Source organism: Amblyomma americanum, chromosome 3 (genome assembly GCF_052857255.1).
Source record: "Amblyomma americanum isolate KBUSLIRL-KWMA chromosome 3, ASM5285725v1, whole genome shotgun sequence".
Classification (NCBI taxonomy): domain Eukaryota; kingdom Metazoa; phylum Arthropoda; class Arachnida; order Ixodida; family Ixodidae; genus Amblyomma; species Amblyomma americanum.
In genome coordinates this window covers 224,455,871-224,475,362 of record NC_135499.1, presented here as the reverse complement: position 1 = coordinate 224,475,362, position 19,492 = coordinate 224,455,871, and the positions used below count along the sequence as shown (strand labels likewise).

General features: G+C 47.9%; 2 protein-coding genes across 12 annotated transcripts in view; both read right to left on the bottom strand.

Moving 5' to 3' along the window:
• Positions 1 to 730: 730 nt before the first annotated feature.
• LOC144123654 (uncharacterized) lies at positions 731 to 5,695 on the bottom strand. Its single transcript, XM_077656450.1, has 2 exons — positions 5,152 to 5,695; positions 731 to 5,051 (listed from the first exon to the last, which is right to left on the bottom strand). Exon 2 carries the CDS (start codon positions 4,769 to 4,771, stop codon positions 3,605 to 3,607), a length of 1,167 nt encoding a protein of 388 aa, XP_077512576.1. The 5' UTR covers positions 4,772 to 5,051; positions 5,152 to 5,695; the 3' UTR covers positions 731 to 3,604.
• Positions 5,696 to 10,677: 4,982 nt separating this feature from the next.
• LOC144126211 (parathyroid hormone/parathyroid hormone-related peptide receptor-like) overlaps positions 10,678 to 19,492 on the bottom strand; it is a 333,178-nt gene continuing 324,363 nt past the window's right edge. For all 11 annotated transcript variants that reach the window (XM_077660241.1, XM_077660242.1, XM_077660248.1 and 8 more), the window contains one exon: positions 10,678 to 12,308. In XM_077660241.1, the coding sequence (XP_077516367.1) occupies positions 12,001 to 12,308 (308 nt within the window). In that variant the 3' untranslated portion in view covers positions 10,678 to 12,000. The remainder of the gene's footprint in view (positions 12,309 to 19,492) is intronic.

Below are 19,492 nucleotides of genomic sequence, written 5' to 3'. Positions count from 1 at the left end.
CATGAACAGGCTGACTGCATGGTCAATGATAAGCTTGTAGAGAAAAGAGAAAGGGCCTGTTTACGGACTCCCAAAGGAAGAGTCCTTACCACATTTAATCGTCAAGTCCAGTTTATTGTGAGACAGGGCGATCAAGCTAGCTCCCAGAAGCTAGACAGGCTTCGGGCAACCGTGCCAGAAAAGCGCCGTATAGTTAATCCAAGTAACGAGCACTGCGGGGTGCGGGGAGGTGCGAAGGATGGATGGATGGATGGATACGGCTGAACCCTTTACATCGGGCGGTGGCTCAAGCCACCTAGCCATGTCTTGTGAAATTTTACTCCTGTCTTGCTTTTAGCCACCAATGAGATAACCTTCGCTTGGTTACTTCTAACCTCTTAAAATCCACTTTCCCTTCACTATCCCTAAACCCCAATGCCTTGGGTAAGTCAGCCCCGTTGCCTTCCACTGTAGGGTGAAGCCCTTTACAGAAAAGTATCAAGTGTTCAGCCGTTTCCTCCTCCTCTCCGCACGCAATGCACAAAGTGTCTATCTCCTGGTACCTGACTCTATACGTCCTAGTCCGCAAAACTCCAGTCCTGGCCTCAAACAACAAAGAACTTCCCCTACAATTATCATAGATATTTTCTTTGACAATTTCCTGTTTAAAGGTCCGGTATGTTTCTAGTGCCGATTTCGTCAGCATCCCTGTTTTCCACAAAGCTCTCTCTGTTCCTTTAACCTTTTTCTTAACCGATAATTGCTGATTTGCCCCCTTACTGCTGTCCAGATATTTGCTTGTCAATTTTCTAGTTCGCTTTCTCCATTTCGTGCCAACATTCTTTATATACAGGTATCTGAAAACTTTCCTAGCCCACCGCTTTTCCTCCATCCTTCTCAATCGTTCCTCAAATGCTATCTTACTGCTAGCCTCTCTGCTCTCGAAAGACGCCCATCCCATATCACCCTGTACCCCCTGATTTGGTGTATTGCCATGTGCTCCCAAAGCTAACCTCCCTACTCCCCGTTGCCTAATTTCCAGCCTTGCTTGAACATCTGGCCTCATACACAGGACCGCATTCCCGAAGGTCAGGCTAGGGACCATCACCCCTTTCCAGATCCCTCTTACCACCTCATACCTATTGTAATTCCACAGTGCCCTATTTTTCATGACAGCTGCATTCCTACTAGCTTTATTCATTACATATTTTTCATGCTCTGTCAGATACTCAACACTGTTATTTATCCACACCCCAAGATACTTGTACTCATTCACTACCTTTAGCACGAACTCCTGTATTCTATGCTCGCCGCCCTCTTCATTAAATGTCATGACTGCAGATTTTTCCTTACCATACTTGAAGCCTAATCTATCTCCCTCTGTACTGCATATGTCTAACAACTTCTGCAGGTCTTCCTTGTTGTCAGCCATTATCACTATACCGTCCGCATATATTAGTCCCGGTAATGTCTGTTTAATCAATTCCCCTTGCTTGGAAAAAGATAGGTTGAAACCTAGTCCGCTCCCCTCTAGCTTGGCCTCCAAACCTTGCAGGTACAACATGGACAACAAAGGGGACAGAGGACATCCTTGTCTAAGCCCCCGCTGTATCTCTACAGGCCCTGATACATTTTTTTCCCATTTTATGAGCACTCTGTTACCTCTATATATATCTTTTAAAAGATTAATTACTCCATTTTCCACATCCAATGTGCCCAATATGTCCCACAAATGCTCCTGAGTAACGTTGTCATAGGCTCCCCTAATATCCAGAAATGCTAGCAATAAGGGCCTATGTTCCTTTTCCGCAATTTCTATACACTGTGTCAATGAAAATAGATTGTCCTCCAACCTCCTTTGTTTCCGGAACCCATTCTGTAGTTCCCCTAGCACCCCCTCGTTCTCCACCCAAGCCTGCAGTCTATCCTTTATAATTTGCATCACCACCCTGTAAACCACAGACGTCACTGTTATGGGGCGATAGTTACTTACGTCTGCTTTGTCCCCCTTTCCCTTATATATCATGTTCATTCTACTTAATCGCCATTCATCGGGGACTTTCTCATCCACTATCATTTTGTTCACTACCTGTATTAATGTTTGCTTGGATTTTGGTCCTAACTTCTTTATCAACATAATCGGGATACCATCTGGTCCTGTTGATGTGCCACTAGGAACCTTCTTCTCTGCCCTTTCCCACTCTCCTTGCTCAAGTGAAGCTATTGCTGTAACCGGTCTATCCTCCTTCGATAAATTATGTACCACGTGCTTTGCTGAAAATTTTTCCGTCATCCTTGTTCCTATGTGTTTTATTGCTTCATCGCCTTCTAGTCGAATACCCTCATCTGTAACAATAAACCTTTGTTCTAGCCTAGTTTTATTACTCATTGCATTTAGATGTTTCCAGAATTTTTGGGCTGCTTTTCTATCCTTTTTATTTACTTTTGACATCCATTGGGCACCCTTTCTTCTAATTTTCTCATTAATCAAATAGGATGCGTCCCTTCTACACTTTATGAAGGTATCCCATTTTCTGTCTACTTCGGGTTTTGGTTCCCCCCTCTTCTTGGAATATCTGTGTTCCCTGGATGCTTCATTGCGCTTTTCTATTGCCCTCTTGACCTCCTCATCCCACCAACTCTTGGGTTTGCATCTTTTTCCCTTTTAGCTTTACTCCCACCTTAGCTAGCTCTAGCTCCAGTAATCGAGTTAATTTGGTATAAGTCCATTCTGTTTCACTATCCTCAAAAATTACTTTCTCGATTTGTTTGGCTGCTACTTCCAATTGCTTTTCTGAGTAAAAATTTCCCCCTGATTGTTTATATTGATTCAGTCCTACATTGCTTTTTCTTCTGAAGCTCAGCTTGATACGCTTGTGGTCACTACCTAGACTTCTGGAACCATCTTCATCTATGCTCATTACCCCTAATCTGTTATACATCCTCTGTGACATTAGTGCATAATCTATCGTCGAGTGCAGACTCCCCGCCTCCCATGTTATGAGCCCTTCACACTTCTCGGTGCTGTTGCATACAACTAAATCATGCCTGTCACACATGTCCTGCAGCATGCTTCCTGTCGAATCCGTGTACCCATCCAGGTCTTCTATGTGTGCATTCATGTCGCCTAATATAATTATCTCGCCCTGTCCTCCTAGCTCATCAATGTCGCTTGCAATACATTCTAACATTTTCCTGTTTTCCTCTTTGGCATTAACCCCTGTCCACAGGTATACAAAGCCAAGGAGTGTTTGCTTGCCTGCCACTGTTCCTTTTAGCCATAAATGTTCCCTGCATCCCAGTCTAACCCTTTGAAAATTCATACTTTTATGAATGAATGCCCCAATTCCACCTCCCTTTCTGCTGCCCTCTGTTCTATTGCAATATTCCCATGCGTAGTCTGGGTTACAGGGTGGTTGCTCCATGTCTATAAGATGTGTTTCCGCTAAACCATATACCATTAATTCCTCCTGTCTTAACTGTTCTTCTATTTCCTCCCATTTCAGTCTATTCCTGCTACCTTGCATGTTAATGAAACCTATATCTGAATTAACTTGGCCCTGGCGCTTGCGTCTCTTTCTTCCCCTATGGTTCCATTGTCCGTTTGATCTTAATTCTTCCTTCTCTACACTGGTTCCTTCAGAGCTCTGGGTCCCCCCAAAAAAGCTGTTGCCTGGCGACCTATCCTACTACCCACCTTCTTGCCAGTGGCACCACCGTAGTGGATGCCATCCTGTGCAAAAGGGTGGGGCCTAACCTCGTACACTTCCCTGTTGACCTCCATCACCTCGTATCTTAGTCGTCGACTCAATAGCCTAATTACCCGATTAGTCTCCACGACCCTCCTTTCCGTTTCGCGAGCCTGCCTCTGGACCTCTGGGATTGTGCATATGGTCACATGCACACTCTCAGAGGCCTCTCTAAGCCTACGCATCCCCACCTCCAACTGCGTCTCAAGATTCTGGCTCCTCCCCTGCAGTACATCATTGAGACCAGCATGGATGACCACAAGGTGTTCGCCATCCATGCTACCCACCACCACCTCCCGGGCTCTGGCCATTGCATCCACCATGCACTTTCCCGACTGAGCCTCCACCTGCACCCGCCTGTCTGCCTTCACTGCCGTCAGAACGCCTCCCTCAACCCTCGCTACATTCGAGTCCCCGACCACCAGAACTCTCCTGTGCCCCAAACGTTCGCTTCCTAATTCCATCTGTTGGCCTCCGGATCGCTCTAGCTGACTCTCCTGCCGCTGTACGCTATTGTCGCGAGTTTCCATGCCCGATTTAACCTTTTTCATTTCGTTCGCATTTTTCTCACTCAATGCTCGCTGCACTACAGCACTGTACGATCGACGAGCCTCGTCCTCCACCTGACACTTCTCCGAACTGGGGTGCCCAGCCGGCCGCGACCTGAGCGCTTCAACCTGTTTTTCTTGCTGGGTCCGCTTTTCCCGCTCTTCTTTAATCTCGCCCACCATTCGCTTCAACAGGGCGGCATTATTCTCCTCCTTTTTAATCAAATCGGCGACCTGAGCTTCCAGCTTAATCCGATCCTCTCGTTCGACCTGCCGGTCCGCATTAAGTGCATTAAACCCAGCTTCCCATTCCCCTTTTAACGCATGAACGGCGTCCCCAAACCGCTTGCACATCTTACACACGAAGCTAGCCTCACCCGCCTCGGCTAAGCTCCCGAACCCTGTCTCATCTAAGTAACACCAACGGTCGCACTCCTGGCACTGTACTAACTCCCCGTCCTTGTCCTCCTTAACTTTCCTAGCTTGCCGACCCATCGTCCGGCCGACTACGCCTTGTGAAAGCCCGCCAAAATTCCTATGCGTAAAAACCCGCCAAGAATATTACACAAAACTTCGGCACTACGCAACGTAAAAGCCCGCCAAAATTCCTAGAGAAGAAACCTTCGGCACTAGTCAACGTAAGAGCCCGCTAAAACTCCTGCACAAAACTTCGGCACTACGCAACGTAAAAGCCCGCCAAAATTCCTACAGAAGAAACCTTCGGCACTAGTCAACGTAAGAGCCCGCTAAAAATCCTGCACAAAAACCTTCGGCACTGCGCAACGTAAAAGCCCGCCAAAATTCCTACACAAAAAACCTTCGGCACTACACAACGTAAAAGCCCACCAAAATTCCTACACAAAAACCTTCAGCACTACGCAACGTAAAAGCCCGCCAAAATTCCTAGAGAAGAAACCTTCGGCACTAGTCAACGTAAGAGCCCGCTAAAACTCCTGCACAAAACTTCGGCACTACGCAACGTAAAAACCCGCCAAAATTCCTACAGAAGAAACCTTCGGCACTAGTCAACGTAAGAGCCCGCTAAAAATCCTGCACAAAAACCTTCGGCACTGCGCAACGTAAAAGCCCGCCAAAATTCCTACACAAAAAACCTTCGGCACTACACAACGTAAAAGCCCACCAAAATTCCTACACAAAAACCTTCGGCACTACGCAACGTAAACGCCCGCCAAAAATCCTACACCAAAAACTTTCAGCAATACGCAAGGTAAAAGCCTTCCAAAATTTCTACGCAAAAACCTTCGGCACACACACTTCCGCTAGCCTTTCTACCCTTAACTCGGTTTAAAACTACTGCCCGAAAGCATGTACAAGCGCAAAAACCAAAAGGCACTTAGCTTCAGACGTAGTCGCTGGAGCTCCGAAAAAAAGCGTCCGCCTCCGACGGTGTCACGAGCGAGCCTTAAAAGGCATTAACCGCCCTCCGTGGACAAAAAGTGCTACATTCATTGTGCACTCATTGAAATTAGCACCAAGACTCGGGGCGTCTAATTCCCTGTATCCCTTGTGTTCTACCACTGTTTACCGTTTCATTGCTTGCAAGTAAGTACGGGCCATTTACTGTAAATAACTCCGTCTTCCGTACACGACACTCTCTGTCCTGTTTCAGCCTCTTCACTTGATTGCCTTCTGCCCGGAAGCCTCGGTCAGCCAATATTCAGGTGCCAGGCCTGAGATAGGCCGTTGCGTTGCGGTCGGTATCTTCTGTTAAAGCGACAGTTTTAAGTCTCCCGTTCAGTGGAAAAGGTAGCGTTGGCGTTGTGTCGAGAAACCCACATCACGCGTGGATGTCTGGAGGCGTTTCATATCCTATTTGTTTGATGGGGCATAGTGGCGCCCACATTCGGCAGCCACCGTTGGTCGCTTCAATGTTGAGGGGGATTAAAGACTCTTTTTTCTGCTGCTCCCTGCGGAGATCACTGCTCAGAGCCGGGGTGGGGGAGTAGGGGAGGAGGGAGGGGGGGATCCGCTAGGGGCAACACAGCACACGCACAAAGCTGGCATCAGTGGCACATAGTGGTACAACAACACCGTACCGGAAGATCACTGCACTGCCGAGGGAGTTGAGGAATGCTGCTGCAGAAGAGGTAGGATTAGGGTGTTTTAGGCTCATAAGAGCAGTCTTACAGTCTGTCAGGATAGTGACGCCTTCTTGAGGGTGAAGTTGTTCAATGAGGTCTGTAGCTAGATGGAGAGCTGCAATTTCTGAGGCGGTTGAACTGGCGGGAAAACCAAGCCCACATGTTTTCGATATGTTGAGAGAGGGAATAAGGCAGGCAGAAGCGGCCTGACCAGTTTGAGGTACGACAGACCCATCTGTGAATATGAGGAGCCTGTTATGAAGGTCTTCATGTATAAGTGTGGCTGCAGCCTGTTGGAGATGAGCCACTGGGGTGCGATGTTTATGAAGGCCTTCCAAAGAGGTGCGTACGTCAAGAGGACGACCGGTGGGCGGAGGAGGAAGTACAATGGAAGGAGGAGGAAGGTCCTCATGAAACAGATCTTCAAATGCAGCATAGAGGATGCCTGCCCTGGATGAGGTGCGTGAAGCAAGTTTTGAGAGGAGTTGCGAACCTTCGGGAAGATTGTAGATGCGATTGATATGTATGAAACCTCTTTGAAGGAGGAGGAGGGAGAGGGGGGCGACTCCGGCCTCAGTCAAGGTAGGGGCTACTTGGGAGCTGTTGGGTACACCCAAAAATTTTCTGATGTAGTTGCGGCGAAGGACTTCGAGTTTGCGAAGACGTGCTGGGCGGAGGGACACGAGGGCATAGAGAATGCAGGAAGTTGCTGCAGCTTCGAAGAGAGTTATGGCCCATTTGGTGCTACAGCCAAGCCCACGTGCCAGTAGATTGGTTATGGCTTTTCCAACCCTGTGGATATGCGGTGTGAGGGACTTCTCTGCTGGTATCCTGGAGAGTTTTTGTCAATTGTCAATCAGTTTTTGTCAATCAATTTTTGGCAGCCACCGGAAAAAACCCCGCGATTAGATGTACTCTGCTTCCCCAACAGATGGCGCGTGATCAGTATGTTTTCGCAGTGCGGAACCTGCGTACGGATGGAAAGCTCTTTTGTGTCCCTGTGATAGTTGTGTAGTGCAGTGAATACTAATCAATATGTGTGTTTACAGGCAACATTATGTGCGTAAGCTGTAGTGTGGACGATTCTGGAAACTGCGTTGCGATAATTGTAATAAATATGTTAATGCTAGCAAAGAACAGTGACTGTGTGTGAAGAGATACCGCTGAATGGAGCTATTAACGCTATTTATTCATACCTTTAAAGGCGGAGCTTATGTCCCCCTAAATCTTTTTCTCAACCCTTAAACATCCTCCTACATCTCTTGCTGTACGTTATTCTCTTCCCATGTGACCTTGCTGCGCTGCTGTCCGGCATGCGTAAGTCTGTAATGCAGTGAGATCCACATTGTGTAAGTTTTCGAAAATTAGGCTGATTTAGAAGCGTTACCCGTGTCCTTTACATTCTCTCGTCTGTAGTGTTAGGCGCTTAAGGATTGCAGGTCAATCACGGTGCCCGTAACAAAGCACTGTGGAAATCGCTTGATACTGTGCGTGTCCCGAAATGTCAAGTGTCTGCAACCCTTTCAGTGGCGCCTACACAGCAGGCTATGACGTTGAACTCTAAAGCACCCCTCATGCCACTGCGTTGCCACATAGTCCGGCCTAGGCCAGTTCCTTTTAGAGCCAAAATGCTTCTGCAATCCTCCTGTGGCGTCCCCACACCTTGGCCGGTTGGCAGTACCATGCCATGAATTTAGAGCACATGGCGCAAGAAGCGACGGCTACCAAGATAAGAGACGACAGCCGCCAAGATCTTGGTGGCCGTCGTTTCTTGAGCCCTGTGGTCTAAATTTGTGGCATGGTATGGTCAACCGGGGAAAGTGCAGTGACATCACAGGCAGTGCCTAGGCTCCCAACCTGAGGCGGATTGACGCCATGAGGTGCGCAGCACTTTTATGACATCCAAAAACAATTCGTTTCTCAGGAACTTGTTTTTCATCGCCGTTGATATTCTTCGTACTTACTCGGAAGTCCAGGAGGGCAGTGGTTGGGAGTCTGCGCTGAGCCGCTGAAGGGCGAGCAAATATGGACATGATGCTAACATGTCCGCTACGTTTTTCAAGGCGGCGGTGAAGAAAAAAGTTCCATTATTTTTAGAACATGCATGAATGCCTCCCCAGAGGAACTCTAGTTTCGTCACGCATGCGACCGTAGCAGGCGACCATGTAGGCAGCGCACACAGGGGAGCGGTACACGCTGTGCCGGCTGCCTGCCGCCAGTCCACCCCCTGTGGCTGTCAACGCCAGTTGCTCGTTTAATGTGCTTTCAGTACACCGATGGTTGCGTATTGTCCAACATCGTTTCGTTGTTTCATTTTCATTCTTATGGCTCTTAAAATGCCTTTGATAATAAATGTGCCAAACTTCCATGTTAGGAACAAACAAACAAAGACCCGGAGTGCCTAAAGCCCCAAAGTCTGAAGTAACTTACTGCCAAATCTGATTCTCGGCGCCAGTACCAAATGTCAGAGCTCCTGAGACTTCTCTGAATTACGATTTGCCTTTGCAGCCTTCTAGGTGAGGCTACCTTCAAAAGGGTCCCGAAACACTTTTTTTATGAAAGGTGTGGTATGTTACGTATCTTATGCTGAAGGGCTCCGGTTCGTAAATCTTGCCAAGCAAGAATTTTTCTAGTGCGATTTTGCATAAGCCTCTAGCTAGCAGGAGTCGAAATTTACCCCTTGCTGCTTCACGTCTTTCCGCCTCCTTTCGTGATTCCTAGCACCCGCAAGACTACAGGCGCCTCTCCAGCAGCTCAGCCCCAGCAAAACGTTGTCGTTGACTCAATTATGTCATCCTCTGTTTATTGGATGTCTTATTAATGCGATAGCGTTAAAAGCTTCGTCGGTGCCCCACCTTTTCTTCGGCCTTGTCTTAAGTTGCGCTGTGTTGTATTCCTAGCTGTCATGAATTACCAACTAGCTCGATCAGCCACGATCGCCCATTGGTTGGAGGAAATGACGTCAGCAGCCCGAATGATTCCCACTTGCTGGAGGCAAGTGACGTCATCACAGCGGATAACTGTCATTGGCTGAAGGGAAGTGATGTCTCCAGGTCGGAACTTACCTCACTTCTGGTAAAGGCACGTACAGATTCTAATGCTATCGCATTGCCAGCACACAAGGTAGTCAGTTGTCCCTGCGAATTTTACTTCTCTCGCAGCTGCTTCCAGTCATGGCGCATGTGGTTGGCCGGCCTGCCGGTGTTGCGGGGCCGCCCTTCGTCTCCTCATTAGTTTCGATTCTGTATAGCAATAGTTGCTGCTTCACATGCCGCCCTTGAAGGTATCCGACGAAAAGTCATTTCGAAATCTGCGCACCTATGCGCGTTACTCGAAGAAGGCCCGAGTTTTAAAGGGCCGAAGGAAGGACCAAGCCAATTTTCGAGCATTATCCAGCGTTCTCTGCTTCATGTTGTGGTGTAATACTTAGCCGAAATATTCGTGGCAACGCCTCTTAACGACTGAACTAGTTTATTATCAGCCGCCGCGGTGGCTGAGCGGTTATGGCGATCGGCTGCTGGCCCGAAAGGCGCGGGTTAGATCCCGGCCGCGGCGGTCGAATTTCGATGGAGGCGAAATTCTAGAGGCCCGTGTACTGTGCGATGTCAGTGCACGTTAAAGAACCCCGGGTGGTCGAAATTTCCGGAGCCCTTCACTACGGCGTCTCTCATAGCCTGAGTCGCTTTGGGACGTTAAACCCCCATAAACCCAAACCCTAGTTTATTAGCGATGTTTAAAAAGTGTTGCAGGGCTCATTTCAATATAAAACACTTGTTTGGATGTACAAGCGTCTGGTGGAAACATAGCAACGGACACGAAGCAGCAGCAGACAAAAAAAAAAGAAAGCACAGGGATCAGATTACCGGTTCAGAATCCACGGATATATTGTATTGTCCAATCGCTTCGTGTCCTTCTGCATTAATAATTAACCCACTTCAACCAATTTTTGAATTAGATAACAAATTTAAAATTTTTTAAATTAAAATTTTCCCTAAGGTAAAACTTGACAGTCCCATGTAATCACTGCTAGCTATTATCAACTTTATCCCCGGATGTAACTGTACTGCGGCAAAAAGTCTGCAAGAGTGAAGCCTCGAGAAGAGTTATGCTGCCGAAGTGGCTCGAGTGCAGCTCAGCGAAGGTTAGCTACACAAACTCAAAAAGCCAATACGTCCGAACTCAACGAGCTGAAAGTGCGAAACTTCCACAAACATATGTCGCCACTCTGGCCACCAGGAGATCACAAGGGCTGTGGGACATGAAAGAGCACTAGATGAAAGGCTTAAGGATACACTGCGGTGGTAAGAGCGCACGAGTTTCTTTTTTTTTCTGCATCGAAATGAGGAGGTGACCATGGCGTTTACAAAACAGGGGTTCCAAACACGAGGCAGCGATCAACTGTCACGTTTATAACAATAGGTAGTATCGCAGCCAGCACAACGCAAAGAAAAATGCAGGCTCACAATATAGGTATGAGATAAAAGACTAGCTGGCTTAGGCTGCACAGCCTCAGGACATTGTTAGATGACTCGAACAGTTACGATAAATCAAGCATGGTGCTGATTCACACAACAAAGGTTGCCATGTACACGTGGGTTTTACACTTTCAGTGGAAATCTATGAGACCGGTTGTGTTTGTATACCTGCTAGCATAGTGAACTAACTGACAACTAACGGAATGGGCACATGAACACTGCCGCGGAGAAGATGGTGACACGAAGATGTAAACTTCGCAAACTGCGCGTCTTCGTGCAAAAAGAAGAAAAAAAACAATGGTTTCTACACCGTACAGAACATCTGGGTGAAGATCTCGTGAACATTTGGGAAGACGCGGGAAGCTCGTTTCTATGGATATGATGGATACGTCAAGTGATTAAATACGGACTGTTCGCGCGCTTCAGCTGAAAGCTCTATCAAATCGGCCAGTGCACAGACCGATTTGCGATTCTGAGGTGAATGGAGGACACATTTTGCCGTTCCGATTTAGCGCACACAATGTAACAAGTGATCACCTTCGGTACCCTGTGCCGGTAAAAAATCAACAATAATGTGCCTGTGGCTCTGAACAATCAGGAGAAGCGATGGTCCTGAAATGTGGGTGGGACTTCCAGAGGTCCAGGTCAGTTCATCTCCTATGCTCGCAACTAGAACACTAGCCAGACTGAGCACAGCTGTCCGAGAGCACGCCTTCCAGCTGAGCTCCTACAGAAGCCGCGTCTGTCCATGAGTTCTGGAGCCTGGTGTTGAGGGGCGGCACTGAACTCAATGTGCGCTCACTGCCGTCCTGTATGTGCACGATGAGAGCGTCCCGTCCTTTCTTTCCCAAAAAGAATGCTTTTTTTCTGAGATGGCAACACGAAAAAAACAACGGGCGCGCAAGAGACACCGGTCTTGAAACACAGACACGCACAGAGGCCACGCTGTTCCTTCTGTCCGGCGGGCCATGGTGGCGCAGTCGATTCTTGGCATCATCACATGTTTGGGCATCCTCGCCAACTGCGCCAACGCAGTTTCCGGAACACTGACGTTCCGCCCGAATGCTTTCTTTTTCACCCAAGGAAAAGGTTTGGCGCTCTACAACAACAGCGCTCACGTGACACAGAGGGAACAAGCGAGGGCCACTTAGAGGCAGGTCTCCCTCTGCATGACCCCTTCGAGGAGGTTGTCCTTGCTTGTGTCTACGTGGTCGTGCTCGGGTGAGTCCCACTGCGCACCGACACCGCCATTAAACTTGCGCTGGCTTCCGGGTGTTCGCTCCTCCTGTCCTGCGCGCTCTTTTCTGGGGCTGTCCTGGTACTCCTCCACGCTGGTCATGCGCTTAACAGTGGGCGTGTCCAGCTGATCGGCGTTGCTCAGAAGCCTCTGGCTGGAGCGGGCCTTCATCGCAGAGTTAGGGGAGGGGCTCTTGGTCGCACCTTCGCGCTTGTCCACTGCGCCAGAGAGGGCAAAGGGAGGAGAAGCAGAACGTTAATTGGATGCATAAAACAGAGCGGCCGCTTATCACTGTGTAACTCGAGATTCAACCACAGCTATTTGCGGCTTTGAATATGATGTTGTTTATTCCTTTGCACGTGTCCTCTTCGCTGATAGAGCGCGCGTCACTTTACTATGCTGTCACTCCAGCCGTCATTGTGTGCTAACCAATAAGCGCGGCGGGATGCACCAGCTTCGCCCTCTTTCCCCTTTCTTCCTAGCACTCATTGGTGTTATGCAAACACCGCAGAATCGGAGAATGTGTCCTTAACAACTGCCATTTAAAGGACAAAGTGATGTGTGTTACCGCTTTTCACTATGCAACAAAGCGTGCCGAAATGAACAGGTTTCTGGGAACGACGTGGGAAACGGCACTTTTGAGTTGTTTAACGCAATCCTGGGTCGTATCTGGGCGACGGCACTGTGAACTAAAATTTTTCCCGTTCAGACATTTGGTACGCTCTCACTGTCGGTCTCGTGCTCGTCCAGGGATGAGCCTTGCTTTTTCGCTCTAATGGTGTTGATATCACGCAGGATTGAGGGCTTGCTGCGTCAGGCCTGTGATGCAGCGGAGGGTGCTTCAGGGCAGGCAGCCATTGGAAAGTGAACCTGACAAAGTTTAACGCAAGAACGTTTTCGACTGATGTTAACCCGGCAATGCTATTCGAGGAACTAGCGGACCCTAAATGAAATGTCATAGTGCTTTGTGAGGTTAAAAGGACATATGAGCTTATACAGTGTTAAAGTGTGGGCGCATTCTATGCAATCGCTGTTTACCGGACAGGCAAGGACCATGTGAAGGATTCCTGATAGGAATAAAGCGGGTAACATGAATGAGTTCTTCAACATTACCGAGGGGGTGGTGGTTATCGTATTTAAGCTTAAGAAGAGATACAATTTGAAGGTTGTACAGGCCTACGAACCTACATGCAGTCAAGAACATGAGATGGTCGAAAGGTTCTACGAAGACATGGAATTTGGGCTGAGTAAAGCAAAAACGCAGTCCACTATGCAGGTGGGCGGTTTTATTGTCAAGGTAGGCAAAAGCAGGCAAACTACCAGGCAGTAGGGAATTACGGCATAAGTTCTAGGAATAGCAGGGAAGATAATAAACTCCGCTGAACGAAGCAGTTCACGAATTATGAATACCTTATTCCGCACTGGAGTACCAGCAGGGGACTTGGAAGAGCTCGTGCGGCGAAATTGACAGAGAAATAGGCATCATATTGAGCGCTTATCCCTAGCACCGTGCGGGATGTGGAGATGTTAGGCGAGGTGAAAAGTAGCGACCTTAACGACACGGATTTATAGGTCACCGTTGGAAAGGAGTATGTGTGTGCCGAGCAGGGGAAGGGCGGGGGGGGGGGGGGGGGGGGGGGGGTGTTCCACAAGCACCTGAGTGCGAACTTCATTGCCGCACATTAAAATAACTGGAGATAACACCGACGCTAAGCAAGAAGGTTAGGTAGTAGCGCCACTAGGTGGCCTCCTGCGATGCCACACTAGCAGCTGCAACGGGGATTAACCGCGACATCATGACAGTCGGTCGATGTCAGCGGTTGGAGAGCTAACTTTGAGCTCCAATTCCTGCTTCTTTCTTGAGTTGTATTCGACAGTAGATCATATACTAGTTCATTGTGGTATAGATCAACCACCTCAGTCGCGTTTAAATGTGTAGAAAGTTGAAGAAAGCAAAAAGAGAAAATGGGCAGTGCTGGTGCTGCTTACGCAGCAGTTGAGTCGTAATTCTCAGAGTGCACGCTCAGCGAGTCATCAAGGCAGCACCCAATCTCATTTTGCACATCAAATCCGCCGCCAAAAATGGCCATTGTAAGGCGCCTGTGTCAGTGCGAAATGTCGACTTCCGGAGAGAAATAAAATATTAAACATGATGATTCAGGTAAATTTGAATGATACGTTGGCAGCTTTGGCCAAGGAAAGCCTGTAGCAAAGTATTTTCGTTGCACAAGGTGGGATTACAGACCCATTTCCAAACATATCACCCAAGAGAAGCCGAGCACCAGCCTAGAGAAAAGCTTTTACCCGTTGGAAACCGGTGGGTACCCGGTGGCACTGAAGGTCGAATTTAGCACCTCCAGCATACGGGGCGGATGCTCATACCGCTCAAACATAAGTTACCCGGGCTCAAACATGACTTAAATCATGATCAATGGGCGCTGAGGCAACACCATGTCCAACGCTATGCAAATAAATGATAAAAACTGCATGCTTAATGTGTGCCGAAGGAGCCCTTTAAGTTGGGAACAACGCTGTGAGCTGCGGAAAGAAAAATGACAGGTGCAACGTTAAGAGACAAGAAGAGAGCAGAGTGGGTCAGGGAACAAAGCGAGTTCATGATATCCTAGCAAGAACCAAGAAGAAGCAGGCATGGGGACGTAATGCGATGGCAAGACAACCGTGGGTTCATTAGGCTAACGGAGTAGATTCCACGTGAAAGCTAACATGGCAGGAGGGTACAGACTCAGGCGGCGGATAGGGTTAGGAGGTTTTCGGGGATAAGTGAACCACGGCTGGCGCAGGACACAGTCAAGTGGAGGACATCTGGAAGAGGCCTTTGTCCTGCAGTGGGCGTAGTTAGGCTGATAATGATGATGACGATGAAAGAGAGGCATTCGGTTTCTTTCGAAATGTGCGATAGCCGCCTCGCTGAAACACACCTTACAATGTGCGAATCTCGGTTCATCAAATTAGCGGGCGCAAAATGCTAAGACGTTAAGTAAATTGACGCGCTCGGAGTGTGCGCAGAGCTACAAGACGAAGCGGAAGCAATGGCTGCCATGACCAACCAATAATGCAGCCGTTTCTGGCCAACCCATATCACCGTCCACTCCGGCTGCCGTGGTACACCCGGAAAAGCTTGTCTTGGGCCCCGCTGGAGCTTTAGACTACGGCATGCTAGCGCTGAAAGAGCGTACAAGGTCATGCTTGCGAGCCTCTTATCACCGGAGCCAGTGTGGCGAAACTAGTGTTGGTGTTGCCTTTACGTCCAATCCATTACTCTGTCACGTGCTATCAAACCAGAGTCGAATATTGATAGAGCAAAAGACGCCCTCCTTCACATTCGCCTACAAGGGCTTGACTTCTGTCCCGGTATAACTTAAGGTGGACAGTCTCCAACGACATGACACCAAAGGTGAAAGGGAAATCACATCCAGTTTGTGGACTCCAACCTTCGCATTCGTTGGCCATGAGCACGCTCGGAAGAAAGTCGGATGGGCGTTCCCGTGAAAGGGGAATTCAAAAGCTTACGATCAAGTATCCGCAGCGCAGTAGCATCGGTTACATTCTTATTACGGGCGAACTTTTTTGAAACCTCCGCCCACATGACGTTCGGCCAAAGGGTGTTCTCTGTTCGTTGTTGCGATGTCTCTGCGAAATTGAGGCTCGTTCAGGTAGCCAAGTTCCCGCGTGCATAGCGTTCATAACAGCAGACACATCTCAGCGGGTCTCTGGGTAACCGGCAGAGCAGCGGTGCCAACAAGCGTGTCTAAACAAAACTCGCGGCGAACCCAAACCGCGGCTCAAAAGAAAGAGCACAGCTATAGGCGCACCACGGGCGGTGGTGTCCATGCATTGTCGATGCAGCTCACGTACTGAGGCGCAAGGCGGCCAGAGAATAGCTCAGACGAGTAACAACGGTAAATTTACAGAAACAGCTTGGCCTCACTTTATTGTGTAAAGCAGGGCTGATGACAACATGCATGCTAAACTTATTCCTTTGCGACTCACGCACGAATAAAGCGAGGAGAAGCCACGCGCTGTTTCTACTGGTTAGCATCTGTGTGTAAAATATTCAGAGGTCAGGCTTATCCTCTTTGCATGAAAGCCTACAGTTTCAGCCGGTGAGCTGTTCCTCGATTCGCGCAGCATCATGGTCCTCGTTCGAGGCCGACATTTGGAGGTCCGCCGGCCTTTCACATGCATACCGTATACACCACTGAGAAGCTTCTAGACTTTGTAACGATTTATACTGCAGCAGCGTATGGGGAAGAGCTCATCGGTTGCGGTGCCTTCACGTGTTTGTTTTACAGGTGCAGAGCTGTTAAGAAGGCCACGTTTGTTATAAACGCACGACCAGTGGTGCCTAAACGAACGCGACTGCATTTGCAGCTTATGGGTGCAAGCTAATTCTCGAAGTCGTACAGCAACTGACTCCAGGCGGCGTCCTCAGTGCTTGCTTCGCTATGGCCGCGGCGTCAATTGTTTCGCTTACCTTCCCAGAAGACGGGGCGGGGAGAGCGAGCATCCTCGCCGCACGCCGGACCGTTCTTTGTCCACGTAATTTGCCATTTACTCGCTGCTGGGGGGATCCTCCTCAGGGAGCTGAATACTGGCCTTATTTCCAACTCCCCATTTGCAGCTGGCCCTAATTAATCCGAGCGGATAAAGCCGGTTCCGATTCCCAGCGGGGGGGGGGGGGGGGGGGGGGGGGGGGGGGTGTCTCGTATAAACAGAGGAGCCGGCTCACGCGCGGGATCGAGCCGGCGCTGCCATCGCTTTCAGGCGAGCCGTTCATTCCGACGGCGCACTGTGGTGTCGCTGCTATAGCTTGACGCCAGCTGGTTGCAACGAACGGGCACTTATTTCACGGAAAGAAACTGCGCGTGCACCGTTTTCCCTTTTCCTTTAAATACGAGAGAAACCATTAGTACGTTGTTTGACTGGAAGGGCCAAGAAAATATTATTTAGGTTTTTCGATCGACACGCGCACTGATGATAACGCTTCTGCCCCATGTCATCTGCTGCTGCAGTGGACGAGCGCAGTATGAAAGCATATAAGACAGCGGTTGAACCTATAAAACAAACACACACTCAAGCAAACAGACAAACAAAAACAGATGGCATCTTTTGCAAGCAGTTTTCTCTCGTACACAGCTAAGCTCCACGTCGTTTCCGGCGCAATCACCAAAAATATAAATCTAAGTGTTCGTCGTATCATCAGTAAGTAAGAATCGCTTGAGTCCTTGCACTCTGTTGAACCCTACTTCACTGCCGTTACCGAAACATGGCTAACATTTAATATCTTAGAATCTGAGATAGCACCGCCAACGTATTCATTCATATGCGAAAACAGAATAACACGTGACGGTGGAGTGGATATATCTTTGTTAAAAAGGATTTACCTTTAGCAGTATCGTCGGATGTCCATAAACGTGAGGCTGCTATTTTCAAACTGAATTTTGGCTCACGTAGTCTTATTGTGGGATGTGTTTACCGCAGTCCTACCTCAGATCGCGGCAGTTTTCAGTCTCTGTATAATTAGTTGTGGTGTTCTAGGATCCAAATTAATACCGCTAGGTGATTTAGATCTCCCTGATATCAAATAGCAGACGATGGAACTTCACTCGGCTTGCTCAGAACTTGTCATCGACACCATGTTAGTACTTAAACCTATCGAACATAGTAAATGAACCTACACGTGTGGACGGATCCACACCAAACATTCTTGACACAATATTTCTAAGTGACCATATTTTCTGCTGATAAAGCACAAAGTGATATCGTGCATGGAATATCTGGCCACAAGCTATCTTTGTGCACTGTTCCCCTTCATAATACCATAGTCCAGTCACAATCGCAAATTTAGTTCCCTGACTTTTTCAATGCTGACGACACCAGTATGCTTGATTATCTAATAAGGTGTGGTAGATTCTTAATAAGGGAGTAATTACTCATATACATCCACCCAAGCGACGCTATACGCTACTAAAAAGCTATACAGCATCCACAGAAACTTCGTAGTTAAAAAAAATATACTCCGTCTAGGGGAATTCCTCTAAACATATGACCAACTTGACTAAGTTTTAAACTTTCCTGTTTTGAAGATTTATCTACCAGTGTTTCTACAAACATTGAAATTTCCCACAAATTTTCAAAAACAATCAGAATGATTGTATCCTACTGCATGGAAAACTCTGTGCCTACTAAAATAAAGAAGTCGAAAAAACAATCCTGGATTACTCGCGAAATAATTCATGAGAAGCGCAGAGTAGAGCTACTGCGGAAACAGATGAAATCATAACCACGCGTTAAATACCTCCTTCCTATAGCTATCCAAAACATGAAATAAGAAATTTAGTCATCCGAAACTAACTACTTCGCGAACGCGCTTTCAAGCGTTCTTAAAAGTTTGTCCCGGAAATTCTGGGATTATCTTAAGCCTAATAGAAAAGCAGCGGAATCCTCCCGAGAACGAAACAAAGTTACAGCTACTCTCCTAAATAATTATTTTCAATAAGTTTTCACAGGAGCTGATGGTATACTCCCCCGCATACACGCTTCCTATCACAGGCGCCCGGAACTTTTGACGGTGACAGAAGCGAGAGTACGCAATCTAAATGACGCTTTTCTGAAGAAGTACGCAGTGTTGATAAAAAAAAAAACGTGTGGATTGCTTTAAGAAATCATTATCATTATATGCCCTATTTCATGAGTGGTAAATTGCGAGAGATTTACCTTTGCACAAGTCAGGAAGCAAAAACATTTCAAACTACAAGCCCATATTACTAACCTGCACCGTTTTCAAACTCCTTGTACACATTATCCTCAAACACGTTAACAGCATATCTCACACGGGAACGTATATATTCTTCTTTACAACAAGGGTTTGGGAGAGGACTTTCTACAATCACGCGGTTAATAGAAGTGCCGTATTTTCCGCAGCCGCTGTACAGTCCGCAGGGCCGAACTGAGGATGGAAATAAGTTTTTCAGATTGTCAGCGATACGCAAAAATTCTATTGTCAAACAATAGAACTCTGGGCCTTTCATAGACCGCATAAAAGCCCGTAAAAATAATTTTCCCCGGGGCTGTCGGAATAAAACGGAAGGCTCATTTTCATCGCCTTCAGAATCCGACACTTCTATTCCAGCAGTTTACAATCCGGCTTTTGTGAAGCCATTGAGGACAACTTCGTGGATGCCTTCTTCAGCAGCCATAACATGAGGCGTCACTTCGCCGCCCCTGGCGTTATTCATCCAGGTTTTGCACACGTGTTCACAAAACCCCGCTCTGAAAAGCAGTTACCGCGAGCGGCATTCGCTGGCATATCGAAGCCGATTGCATATGGGCGCTGATTTCGCAATCTGCTCTTATCACAGCAAAATATCGCAGGCGCAGT